The sequence below is a fragment of the Malus domestica genome, chromosome 04 (genome assembly GCF_042453785.1).
Source record: "Malus domestica chromosome 04, GDT2T_hap1".
NCBI lineage: Eukaryota > Viridiplantae > Streptophyta > Magnoliopsida > Rosales > Rosaceae > Malus > Malus domestica.
The window spans coordinates 25928158-25942194 of NC_091664.1; the positions used below are offsets into that span (position 1 = coordinate 25928158).

Genomic DNA, 14037 nt, shown 5'->3' on the forward strand with positions numbered 1-14037 from the left:
AATTTTGGCAAGTGGACAATTAATCTAATGAGAATATTTAGGGGAAAACTTAGTTGGTTTGTTAGACGTAGGGAGTCATTTCTTTTTAAATAACGAAGTGACAATATTTGATTGTACAAACGTTAGTCATTCATAAGCGTTGAACTAATTGACGGTTATAATAACAAGTAACTTCATTGTGATGAACTGTCTATTTTTTAAAATTAATAGATAACTAGACAATCTCTAAATCTAATGAATTTTTTCTAGTCTTATAATTATAGTAAAATGATGGTTCTTTCCTTACATGTAAGAAGTCAATCAGTGTTTGCGAATTGAGATCCTAGAAGGTCCAATTTGTGACCAAACGAAACCCTAATAGCTATGGGTGAGCACGTAACATGAGGCTTTTTTTTTGCCGGACATTATTTGAAATTACTCTAATCTATAAGAAGAGACTTAAGTGTAAAAAAAAAAACATGCACAATACGTACTTTAACCAGCTGACCTAACCTACGTCTATTCAACATGAGCCGCTTAGAATAATATCAAGTTCGGTTCCAACTACCATGACCCAAGCCCAAGACGTGCAGTGGTGGGCCCAAATCAGTCACATTGTTAGTTAGGCTAAGATGGAGTTGAGTTTGAGTAGGGTTTTTTTGTCAAATTTGGTTCTTGGTTTGCTGAATGCTGAGGTTCCGAATAACTTTAGCTTAACTACTTTTCTGCTTTAGTTGTTTCAAAACAGCCAACTGCTCCTCATTCCCTTCCCCACCCAACCCTAACAAACAAGATTAAATGGTGATCTAGTGAAGTGGTTCACAGAAATTTCCTACAGGGCCCACCACGAGCGACAGAAACTACACCTGACGTGACAGGGCCCATCAAATGTGTCCACGTTCATCACGGGCCAGGCCCCACCACCGTTTTTGCCCCTGCATCCACTTTTGTCCTGGAATTTTCTTCACTAACCTACAATACGAATACTCGTATGACATAAGTATACTACTATTATAACGTTTCGTAAAATTAATGCAACGCTGGATATAAGTTTTATTTTACACAATGTTATATTATTGTCGTGTAACGGCCCAATAGCGGTCTACTCATTTTTGTATAAATTTTTGTTCTATAATACGTACTCTTGCATTCATAAAAGTGGGGTCTGTAAACTATTTACATGCAGAAAGCTAAAAGAAAAAACTAGGTATATTTACAGCGAAGCATGGGCACCGACACACGATTCAAATATGATATATATAGGGGTGTGATATCCACACACCCCGTTTTACTTCTCACATACATTTTTAATTTTCGGTATTCGGATCAGATGAATTGAAGAAGATCAACGGATAGAAATTATCAAGGATGTGTGAGAAGCAAAATGAGGTGTGTGAATAGCACATCCCTATATATATGGTCGAGTGGAGTCTTGTAGTTAGGGCTTGAATTTTTAATTTCCGCATTATAGATTACCTACCTTTGAAAGGAATTGTTTTATTTTTATTTTTGTGCCAAATGATATACAAGAGAGGATGAATTGAACCTCATGTTCATGACATAAACGCTCTTAACCAATTTGGACAACCATGTCAAGAAGGATTATAGCTTGTAAACCAATTTGAAGATTCAAGCAGTCAGTCTTTAGACAATTTTGATGAAGAAGCTGTATTTTTAATACATGCAATAGCTAACTTAGGAGATTCTTTCATGCCACGCATTCGCCTGATTATTATCCGAATAAAAGTCATGTTGCAGTCACAGCTATAAGAACCATGCGAAAGAGACATGTTATGGACGAGAAAGACAAGTTAAAAGGAGAAGCAAGAGAATCTAATACCATGGACCTGAGAGGATATGTTTGTGTCCAAAGGAATTATGAGAACAATTGAAGTATACATATCTAGGTGATGGTGGAAAATCCACAAGAGATATTTGCAAAAACTAGGAGATGCAATGCAAGTAGGTCACCATGTTTTAGGTTAAAGTAACCTTTAAAAACTAGGTCGAAACGAACAGTCGTTCATATACATCCAAACCCTAACAACATCGGTTCAAGTGCGTGACCAGAGGTATCTTTTGCGTGCAGTAAAGGAGGGAAAAGGCCTACACATCTGTACCCGGTGATGTCAAAAGTAACGTACCACCGAAATGGAATATTGGCAACAAAATTTTCCACCGTGCCTGAAGCTGCATCGAAACGGGATCATGCATCCAACAGTTTGTCATTGGTTGAAACCATATAGGTATTACTTGGCTCTATTTACAGCTGCACAACATGTGATTAAGAGTAGATTATTGGAAGTAATCAAGGGTTTATTAAATTCTTAATCATGATTAGGTAGCTAAAGATGTCACAAAGTACCTCACTTTTCCCCAACTTTATATCCTTCCTTAAATATTAAATGCACATCTCCATACAAGCTGCCGGATGTCCATTTAGCCCGTCCCCCATACCCTCTTTTTCTATACAAAAAGACACCCCACAGCTTCTCAACATGTCTTCCATCCCAGTACTATTTTCGCTCAAAGTCTTTTAACTTCATAATTCTGATAGGATACTCTGATCTGGTATGATCGCCTCAGTTTCTTTACTGTGAGCTGGTATGTCACCTTATCTTATGTACATAACTGAAAGAAGAATCCTAGTCTTTTTTTCTCCTATTGATTCTTGTCAAGTATGAATTTTAGCGACGAAACAGTAAGTCCGTCAAGCTGCTCTTCGATCCACTTCGCCAGGACCAGCTAAAAAGGGGTCTCCGATTCGGATAACATCCACTCGCATAAACAAAATAAAAATATGCTCTCTCCATGTCCTTTTCTAGCTGGAATCTTCACAACAATTATGTGACTTAAAACAACAACAAAACCCTTTCCTGTTCTTCCCAGAACTCTCCAACTGCAAATCCCTCCACTTCCTCTCTTCTTTTTACTTTCTTCCCTTTCTTCAACCATGCATCGACATCTCCTCGGAACAGAGGTTAACACGGCGGCGCCGTTGTCCAATGGAAACAGAGCCGCCGATTCGTACGTTAGCGAGGCCAAGTTCGACACCAACATGGTGATCATATTGGCTGCCTTATTGTGTGCTTTGATATGCGCACTTGGTCTCAATTCGTTCGTCCGCTGCGCCCTCCGCTGCAGCCACAGGTTCGCTCTCGAGACGCCGGAGCAGGCGGCTGCGCAGTTGGCCGCCACCGGCTTGAAGAAGAGGCATTTAAGGCAAATCCCAATTGCGGTGTACGGCTCCGGCGTGAATATTCCGGCCACCGAATGCCCCATCTGTCTTGCGGAGTTCGAAGACGGAGAAAAAGTTCGAGTCTTGCCGAAATGCCATCACGGATTCCACGTGAGGTGCATAGACACGTGGCTTTTGTCGCACTCGTCGTGCCCGAATTGTCGGCATTCGCTGCTGAGTACTAGTTCTGCTGCCCCGGCCGCCGCTGCTGTTGCGGCTGCAGATTCAACCCAAGAAGCTAATGCGGCGGCGGAGGGGTCATCGGCAGCCGCCACCAACGAGTCCAGCCAGCAAGGTGGCAGAGTAGTCGTAGTGGTTGAGCAGGGGACTTAAACTTTGCCAATTGGCCAAAAGTCATAAACTTTTATTGTTTTATGAAATTTATGGATCTAATTTTGTGGAGGCCAATCAGCAATTAGGAAATAATGGGAGTTTTTCACTTTTATTTATTTAATATATCATACAAAGAGCAGTCTGAGTTCATATCACTATGATGAACTATGTCTTCTGATGCACTTCTCTGATCATATGTATATTTCAGTTGATAATTAATCAAATCAAAAATCAAATGAACCAATGTTTATTAAGATTTGCAAATTCATAGTCAATTTTTAATTAAACAAAGTTTGCGAGCAGAACCTTCGACAGGTTTGGAAGTTCTCATATAGGGATAAGCACTAAGGTCAGTGAGATCAAAATATACGAGGAGGACATTCCTTTGTAAGTGGTTTATGGATGACGTGTCTATGCACCAAATTTTTCTTGAATTGGAGGAACACTAAACAATGAATGAAATGGACACTAAATTGCATTATATGTTTATTATTTAGTGTCATGAAATTGGGTAGAAGAACTAAAGAGGTTTAGTTCAAATTTTTTGTGTGGACAAAAGAGGTTTAGTCATATCGTGGTCCAATTATACATTTATAGAATGGTGAGTTGGAACGGACTTTATTCCCATAACCATAAATTATCCGAGTGAGGATCCTCGCCGGCCTTTTTGTGAGGATTCCGATGATCCTTAAATCATATCCGTTCATCGTATATCGTGCTGTCATATATTATCGTAAATTTTTTTATTTAAAATTGAATATAAACAGTACCTGACGAAAACTAACCACACGATATACAATGAACGAATGTGATTGGAAAATTCCTGAGATCCTCACAAAGATGATCCGTCGAGGATCCTCTCTCAAATTATCCCAAAGCCAACCGATACACGACTAAAAGTGGAGCTCCTCCCCTCATCTTTGTACTTCAAACCAAAAACTTGTATCACTGGTCCTATGTGCAAGAGGATCTCCTCCCTTATATCTGCTTGGCTTTCTTTAGATTTTTTTCTCTCCAAAGTAAAAATATCAAGACAAGTAGAGCGTTCATTCCCTAAAAACAAAAATTGTAATCTTTCGAACTGATTTTATACACCTTGGCAATAATAAGTGCTGAGTTTAACACTTGTTAACTAGTTTTTAGTCTACTGTTACGTTTCTTCTTAATGTTGAAAGGAATCCTAAGTTCGAATCTCATTTTTCATTGATAAAAGAAAAACGCAGCTACAGAGTATCTTAGAAATTGATGAAGCCGGATATTGGGTCGTTTAAATGTAATTTTGATGTGGCATAGGACGAACAAATGGGTGTTGGTGGTGTTGGGGTGGTGATTCGGAGCGATAGGGGTGACTTTGTGGCAGCTATTGCAACTAGGCATGTCGCTATTTCCTCTCCTCAGCTGGCCGACACTATGGCAGCTAGGGATGCGGTTTTTTGGTCAAGGAGAGGCAACTACAGGCTGCGGTGTTTGAAGGTGATGCATTGCTTGTTATGGTAGCCCAACAACATGATGGTCATGAGGACTTTTCGCTGTTCGGAATATTCTAAATGATACTCGATCGTTGATTCATTCATTGCCCCAGTAGTGGAGGATTGGTTACAGCAGAAGGGAGACGAATAAAGTGGCGCACAGATTAACACGGATGAGTCTGAGTAATGAGAATTTTATTCTTTGGTTTGAAAACCCTCCTAATGTAATTGTGGACCTTCTCTTTGAGGATAGTTTTTCTTAATTTGTTTGGTACGGGACACTTTTTTTTCTTTTGACTAGGTTAAAATCCCAGACAAGATTTTTGTGGAGGCCCAATGTATGCACCATATCACAATTGATTGTACGTGTTATCTTCTTTATTGGATATCGTACCTTTTCTCCAAAAAAAAGCTACACCTACACCTAAACTTGAACACGAAGGAGATAGTATTTCAAACCAATTATGTGTTAACATATGAATAAATTAAAACGCATGACGAAAAATGATGAACTTCTGATATCGTCCCAATTTGGCATCACCCTCCAAATTAGGATTTCATTAGCTTTGTCCTCTAATCTTGGTCATTTTACTTTATGTGCAAATAACTTACGTGCAACTAGAATGTCAAAATAATAGTATCACAAACAAAGCAGGCACTTCCATGTGAGTAAAAACTTAACAAATAAAAGAATGTTATACGTTTCAGATATCTTCTAAAATAAAACGTCAAATTGACAGCATCACAAGTTAATCAATTTCCCTCCAAAGTTGCAAACTAGGGTTTTGTGAGCTTATTCCTCTAAACTCATGTGGGTTTATTTGAGCCATGAATAATGGTCCATTTACTTAAGAAAGTTGCATGGATGACTCAATTACTGCTGTAAATAGCTGATCCTAGTCCTCTATGATTGCAAGTTATGCCAAAGACAATGTGAGAAAACTGTCGACATTTTGTAAGGTCTCCTTGTAACAGCAATAAGTGAACCATGGTCCATGGACCACCACTATTTGTGCCTACTCGTCATGTACCACTTCTTAGTAGGTACTTGTATCGAAGTAAAACCTTTCATCAATTGGAGAGGTGCATGGCTATGGATCTAACGTGATAAGTCAAGGCTAAAGGGGAAGAAATGGATGGTTTATTCACTTCTTCTTGTTTTGGGGTGGATGTAACGTAAAATCATGTGACGTATATAGATCATATAATAGAGTGTACTGAGTGAGCAAAAAGAGTTGGTAGATTCATACCGATCACAATAAATATAAGTGAAAATATGATCGGCAGTAAAATATACAATTCCTTTTATAGTCGACTGATCGCATTTGCTTAAAAGTATAGTAAGTTTTGTTACTGTATATCTATAATTGTAAGGTTAAAGTATTAATAATACTAAGGTTTTTTAGACAAAATAGTCTCTGAGATTGAAAATCAATAGAAATGGTCCCTAAGATTGTCCACTATCCATTATTTTGGTCATTCCGTTAAGTGTCCTAGAGTTCTTGGCCGAAAGTTTTGGCAATTTCAAAGCTTCATAACTCAATCGTTTCTTAACCAAATTCGACCCATAATATATCAAAATGAAGATAGTAAAGTTTAAAACAAGATTATACCTACTTGGAAGCCCAATGGTTGCCGGAGATTGCTGGAAAATAGTCAAAAAGGTGACTAGTCCACAGAAAAAAGGGAAAACTCGCCAGAAACTAGGTAAACTTTAAACGTTCATAACTTCTTCAATACTCAACGAAATCGAGTGATTCAAAAAATGAAAATCATACTTCTCAACGAGACGAAGAGAATGGTAACTTTCTTGATGGCTAATTCATCATGATTTGGCCAGAAAGTGGCTCGAAAGTGGCTAACTCGAGACCAAGATAGCCACTTTCGAGCCGTTTTCCTGCCAAACCATGACGATTTAGCCGTTGAGAAAGATATCATTCTCTTTGTCTCGTCGAGAAGTATGATTTTCATTTTTTGAATCACTCGATTTCCTTGAGCATTGAAGAAGTTATGAACATTTAAAGTTTACCCAGTTTCCGGTGAGTTTTCTAGTTTTCCCGCGGACCAATCACCTTTCAAGCTATTTTCCGCCATTCTCTAGCAACTATTGGGCTTTCAAATAGGTATAATCTTGTTCTACACTTTCCTATCTTCATTTTGATGTATTATGGGTTGAATTTGGTTAAGAAATGATTGAGTTATGAAGCTTTAAAAATTGCCCGAACTTTCGGCCAAGAACTCCGGGACACTCAACGGAATGACCAAAATAATGGATGGTGGACAATCCCAGGGACCATTTCTATTGATTTTCAATCTCATAGACCAAAGTGATGTGTTATGCACATCTCAAGGACCATTTTGGCTAAAAAGCCTAATGCTAATAATATCAATTACTTATCCACATTAAAAAGTGTAGTTAATCACATCGTAAAAAAAATCGTTAAATATTAATGGGAATAAAACCACATATTATAGTTTTTACGACGATTTGTTACTCTTGTAAGACCAACCATTGGTCTAAAACCTAAAATTTTTAGCCAAAAAAAATTAGGTTTTAACCCAAAAACAATTTTTTTGCTCCAACCATTTTAGCCTAAAATTTTAGCTCCAGATTATTAAAGAATGAATTTAGGCTTTTTTTTTTTTAAAATAATTTTGTAGACTATCCTAAATTCTTTTTAAGAAAAACTAATGAAAACGGTTTGAAAACTTTGAGTTTTAACGAAAATGACAAAATAAAGGGTAAAGTGAATAGTACCATGATTGACTTTTTAGTGTAAAAATGTGGTTTTTCATTTAAGTGAACAGTACTGTGAGCTTTTCGTTAAAATTCCCCTAATTTTATGGACATTTTCACCTAAAATATTTAAATTCCGATAAATATTGAAAAATTACTAAACCGACACATGAAACACTAAAATTAATTAAGAATATAAAACACATGATAGAGATGTATAAACGCAAGACACATGAGCAAACACATGGTTTTGGAAGATGGTAGAAAGAAAAATTGGAAGAATTGTAGGAGAAAAGTGAGTTATGTGTGGATGTTTCAACAAATATATAGGTATTTACAGAGTTTTTGGGTGAATTTTGAATTAAATAATTTTTTATAATTATTTTAACCGTTGAATTTAAATTTGGACTGTTAGATCTTTTTTTTCCGTTAGATTTAATAATATTCGATCTCAGTCGTTAAATTCAATAAAGTTATAAATATAAAACAAAAATATTAACTAAATTAAATGTGTATATAACCAACAACCCATTTGAATGTGAGCTGTTGATCACCAAAACAGTCGTTGGGCTCAATTTTATTGGCAGACAAGTGGGAGACACACCCACGTGGGTGAGGGCTCCATCACTAATATTGGCCTAAATACTGGGCTAAATCTGGCTTTTTTTAGGTTTTAGGTCCAAATTAGAACTTGGGTTGGAATGAATTGGGGGGAGAATAGAAGGGGAATTATATATTTTAGGCCATGGGTTGGAGTTGGCCTAAGATAAAGTATAATATGAGTGAGAATATATATGATTTGTCTACAAGTTTAGTACATTCTTGTATGTATATCATTTGACATGATATGGGGGATGAAATTAGAGATATGAGATTTCCTTTTTTGTAAAAGCAGTCCACCAGGAAAAGAAGTAGGTTTCATTTTGCAAGTGTTTTTAAACGACTGAAAGCATTTTTAGAGAAAATGTTTTTGGATTTCAAAAGTACTTGAAGTGCTTCATGCAAAAAACATTAGTTATATGCTTATTACAAAAATCGCTTCAAGTGTTTTTTCATAATTAACTTACATTTTTACTAAAAAATTATTTCAAAAATATTTTCTCTTAAAACGCTTCTAGTCGTTTAAAAACACTTGTGAAATGAGCAAGTAAGATAAGACAATCCTTAGCACTTTCTCAAGGCCCAAGTTTATGAAACCCATAACACATGGCCCAAACCAACAAAATTTCTTCCTCTAAAAGTAGTGGCTTTTCGAAGAATTCAAAATATGGGACAACGGCTAGTAAAATCTACGAGATGTCGCCAAGCAGATCCACCTCTTCGGCGCCGCTCGTCTTTCTTCATCATGCAAGCAGAGGAGCAGCAAGCATTCAAAATCAACGTTCAAGCCAAATGCAAGAACTTCGATTTCAAATTTAAATCGACACAAATCGTGCCCGCTTGGAAGCTCCACCGAATCTCGATTTCCCTCAAGCTTCGCAAATTTTTTCTCAGAGTGAATTCAGAATCCACAGTTCATCAAACAAAAAAGAATCCGGAATTCGTTGCATCAATTTCTCGGCGGCAGCATCATCCGCAGCAGCAGAAACAATCCTTGAAATCCAAACTCAGTATTTTCAAGAAATTAAGTATTCACCGCTCTAAGAAGCCTCGGTGCCCAGAAGCTGAATCCACTGTAAATCGACTGAAACAGTTTGCTTATGAGGTACGCATGAATCACAGTTTAACACGTATGCATTTTTTATTTATTTTGTTTAGTTTGGTTGTGTTGCTGCTTCTAATGGTTGGCTTAAATAATTATCTAAAGTATTGTGGAGAACTTGTTTTGGATTATATTCGGATGGCTTGGCACTTTGCACGGATGGATGGATGGCCTAAGTTCTTAATTTGATTCACTATTGTTTCACAGCACTTTATTACAACAAGATTTTATGTGGATTTTGAGGTTTAATTTGCATTAGTTTTGAGTGCTTAGATCTTGGTGTTTATTTGTGAGATGTGATTTGATATCTGGTATTTTTTTTCCGGCAAAAGATCATGTAGAGGATTCGCTTTACAACAGTAATTGAGAGCACAATTAACCGACTTAACACATTGTTCTAATTAACTGACTTAACACAGTGTTCTAATACGAGTCAAAAGGTAGTCTTGAAATTTGAAAAATAAAGTGAGAGAATAATGGCTAAAATATTGCTCTCGACTCTCGACATCTCACATAATTAGATTACCTACTGTCTATAAAAAGGAGTTCAATTCCTCTAAAATGAGGAGCTGAGTTCCTAAATTCGTGCACTCTTTTTTTTAACAAATGATATTATTTATCATAAGGAAGTGAGAGAGTAGTTAAGCATCATAAGGAGTAACAATAATGTTATTCAAACTCGTTTTTGACAAGAATCAAATATAAGATTTCTCATTTATAAATAAAAAGAAATACTTTAAACTACTTTAGTCGAGATTAGGGGTTAATGGACACTCATTATCTCGTTCATAACTTTTTCACGGTGTGACATTATTGGAGGCTTGCACACTTTTTAGGTCAACAAGACTAAACCTATGTAAATGAGCTATCATAATAGGCCCATGTGAGTAATCATTGGACTCACATCGAACCAGCCCGCATTGGATCTTGAGTTGATATGTGCCATTCGAAATCAAACCGAGATTGATTCAGCTTCCAAATCACAAAAGTGCTTTTCCAAAAGCACTCAACAATTTAATCATCACACATGTGCAAAAGAAATTTTTTTGGTTTACTTTTTGTTTTGGTCAATAAAATTATACTGATCCTTCATTTTTCCGTCGCTTAATAAGAGTTTAAATATCAGGTGATGATATTTTATGATAAATTTGTTAATTGTACATTTAAAGATTTATTGTATTCAAGCTACTTTAGATACTTTACGTTACGTTTTATCATATTATTTTGGATTCAGTTACCATAATTGAAATTTGCAATGACAAAAACAATTCCTTTTACACAATACAAAAAATACAATATTTTTATTTCTTTTTGTAAATATATTGATCAAAGTATGTAACGAAATAAATTCAGATATTAGGAAATGATTTGTTAAGATCAATTTGTTAACCGTATATTCAAAAATTCACAGTATTCAAACTATTTCAGATACTTTACGTTACATTCGATCATATTGAATGACATTCAGTTATCGTAGCTGAAATCGAGAGCAACTACGACAATCCTTTCATAGATACAAATATTTTTGTCCAAGTCTCCAAGATCTAAAACTCCCAAAATCAAAAGTTTGAAATTTGAAAGTAGGGTTCATCATAATTGCACTCGATGATGACCAACCTTAAAATTGTTCCAATTGTACACATATCAACAGTGTAAAGCGGCAAAGGGCCGGATGGGGCGCACACGGACCCACGTATGGGTTTGATGATAGAGAATTACTCCTCCATGGGGCAGGCGCGTGACAATGCTCACCAATTAACTAAAATACAAAAAAAGAGCTGATGTCAGTGGGTCCTACGTGCTTTTTTGTAGGCGGCATGTGGGCCGTCGATCTGCCCTAAGCCCGCAGATCCGACGGTGGAAGTTGCGAGTCAAAGACCCATCACCAAACTGGACACGTGCCGTTTTTAAAATACCAAATGAAAATTTTCAAAAACTTTGACTGGGATGTCACTTCAATCGAGGCGCTCTTCGTTGAAAACCGTGCTGAATCTTTGAATTTACCATTTTGGTCAGATTGTGTTCGCATACATTAAAAAATAGAATGACCAAAACGCCCTCGGATTTGGTACAAGGAAGTGGGGTCTTTTCCCGGTCACAGATGGTGAAGTGCAATGTATCATTGGCAGTTAGACACGTAACCGTTTTCTTGACAACAAGACACGTGTCAATTGTTTTTTCTTTTTTCTTTTTTTTTTTAAAAAAAAGAATAGTTTGTTGTGACTTCGTTATGACAGTTTTTCGAAGGTCGGAAAGGCTCACAAAAATATTTTAATCTCTTCCTAACCATCATCGTGTGACCCACTAACGTCAGAAATCGAATTCAATATGAGTAATGCTAGCCTAGAATTTACCTTCAACTACGGAACCACCTCATTGTGATTGTAAGATAATTTTGACCAAGGTCCATAATTATACAACTCAAGCATTTCCCAAGTAAAACTTTGACAAATCATGGTCGGCCACTTTCAACATCAATAGACGAAATACGATCATTTATGAATTTATTACTCATAGAAGTAAATCGCTTCAAAATGTTTTGTTTAAAAATATTTTTGCTCGTAAGTGTTTTGTTAAAACTAATTTTATTAGTCTTTTTTGCTATTTTAATTCAAACTCAAGGGGTTTTTATTTTTTTTTTCTTTTTTGTATTACGTGATTTTGCAAAAACTACGCCTATGACCTTAAAAACATTTTAAGTTTCAACGTTATAATATTGTTGGAACTTGGAAGTGATTTTAGTTAGTAGAAAGCAACGTCAATTCTTGGATTAGTAATCCTAAATAAACAATAAAAATCACTCAAGAATATCTAGTAAGTTTTTGTTGGTATGAGTGAAAGTCGAATCTAAGACATGCTAATCCTTAATTATACCACAAATTGTTGGTTGCTTTGGTATGATAAAGGATAGTTTAAAAACCAAGAACAATTTGTTTAAAAACAAATAAAATTTATAATTCAAATGTGAGTTTCTTAGAGTGTCTCCAATGGAAAATGCAAATTTGAGATACAAAAATAATATTTACATCCCATTTTACTTTTTCTGTTGTGGCCTATATTTAATAGATAGGTGCGGCAAAGAGAAGAAGAGAGAATGGAGAATAGGTTTGAGGAATTGTGTGTTAATTCCCCAGTCCTTGTGCCTTTATTTATAGTAATTAGGAGGAGAGAAACTTGCTCTCCAAGTAATACAAAGTATATTAGGAAAGATCTTCTAGATCCCAAAGGATTCCTATTTTATCTCTACTTAGGATTTACACAATCACATATTGATAAGAACATATGTCACAACACTCCCCCTTGAGTGTGCAAATACTCAAGTAGATGGCGCATCAGATCTTCAGGCAAATGTAGAAGTAGTGGATGAAATCGTCTCGTTTAGTCGGCACAAGTAGCGAATGCGAGTCTCAAAAGACGGAAGAATGCAGGAGTGGTAAAACTCACAAAACCTTACTATGGCAAAACCCAAGGTGGGAGAAAAGCCCATAGGCTAAGGAGAAAAGTGAGAAGTTGCATTAAGTCAAAACTATACGTCTTCTGGACGCAAGTAGAAGAGCTCACGAGGGTATGATCAGCCCAGGATGGGTGCCTCGTTAAAACCTAGTTAGGTAGCAAAAACCCAGTGGGAAAAATGCTCCTAATCGTAGGGAAAAAGAGTACATTAAGATCAAGTGAGTATACTTCTAGATACTCCCCCTGAGTTTGACAAAACTTCCAAATGAAACTACAAGCATTGCAAATGAGAAAGTTACGCATACCAATTCATTGGACAAGCTTCTGGAAGGTAGACTTTGGTAGTGACTTTGTGTAGATGTTGGTAAGGTTGTCTGGGATTGGACTGCTTGACTTCAATCTTCTGATGCTCATGCTGATGTAGACACAATATGCTTGGTGTTGACTTTGTTGGATGTATCATGATCTGGTCGATTCATACAGCGTTGTATTCATGGATCGTTGTTGGGACTCAACGATGGATGAAAATCGCAAGGATTTTGAATATGCTCAACAAGAATTCTCGACTACATCTTTCACGTGATGAGATATAGTGAGTCTTGGAACGATTCAAAGTTTCGCAACAAAAAGGTCTATCTAGTTAACCTCCAAGATATTGCGGTGTTCCTTAATGGTAAAGACATAACCATGCGGGAACGTACCTTGTGCGGTCAGACAAATGGTCTGATTCAGCGAATCCCACAAGGTAGGCATCATTCCGAAGATCAAGGGGGTGTGATCTATTCTGAGATGCATAGGGAATAAGCCCAAATCCGTAGTAACAGAAAAACGTCTTTAACACCAAATTTGGTGGTGGCGTGTTAGGCGCAGTGCTGCTTTATGCTAAAAGATTATCAACACATAAGATGTCTGATCTAGTGCATTTGAGCTAAGTACAACAAACGCCAATGGTACTTAGATATGGCTGCCTCACGTTCCAATATGGAACCTTATGCTCCATACCCTCCGTAAAGGTCTCATTTGCATCTAGCATACAGATGATCAGGATATACTCAGACGTAACACCTTCTGGGTCTAGTTTGAGTGGTGGACCAGAATACCATCAAAACTAGCTCGAAACTTCAGG

At 36.7% G+C, this 14037-nt stretch overlaps 1 protein-coding gene across 1 annotated transcript; it reads left to right on the forward strand.

Annotated features, from left to right (window-relative positions):
* The first annotated feature begins 2338 nt into the window (after window positions 1-2338).
* On the forward strand, window positions 2339-3790 carry LOC103408501 (RING-H2 finger protein ATL74). Its single transcript, XM_008347349.4, has one exon. The coding sequence runs from the start codon at window positions 2933-2935 to the stop codon at window positions 3548-3550; it is 618 nt and encodes a 205-aa protein (XP_008345571.1). The 5' UTR covers window positions 2339-2932; the 3' UTR covers window positions 3551-3790.
* Window positions 3791-14037: the final 10247 nt, after the last annotated feature.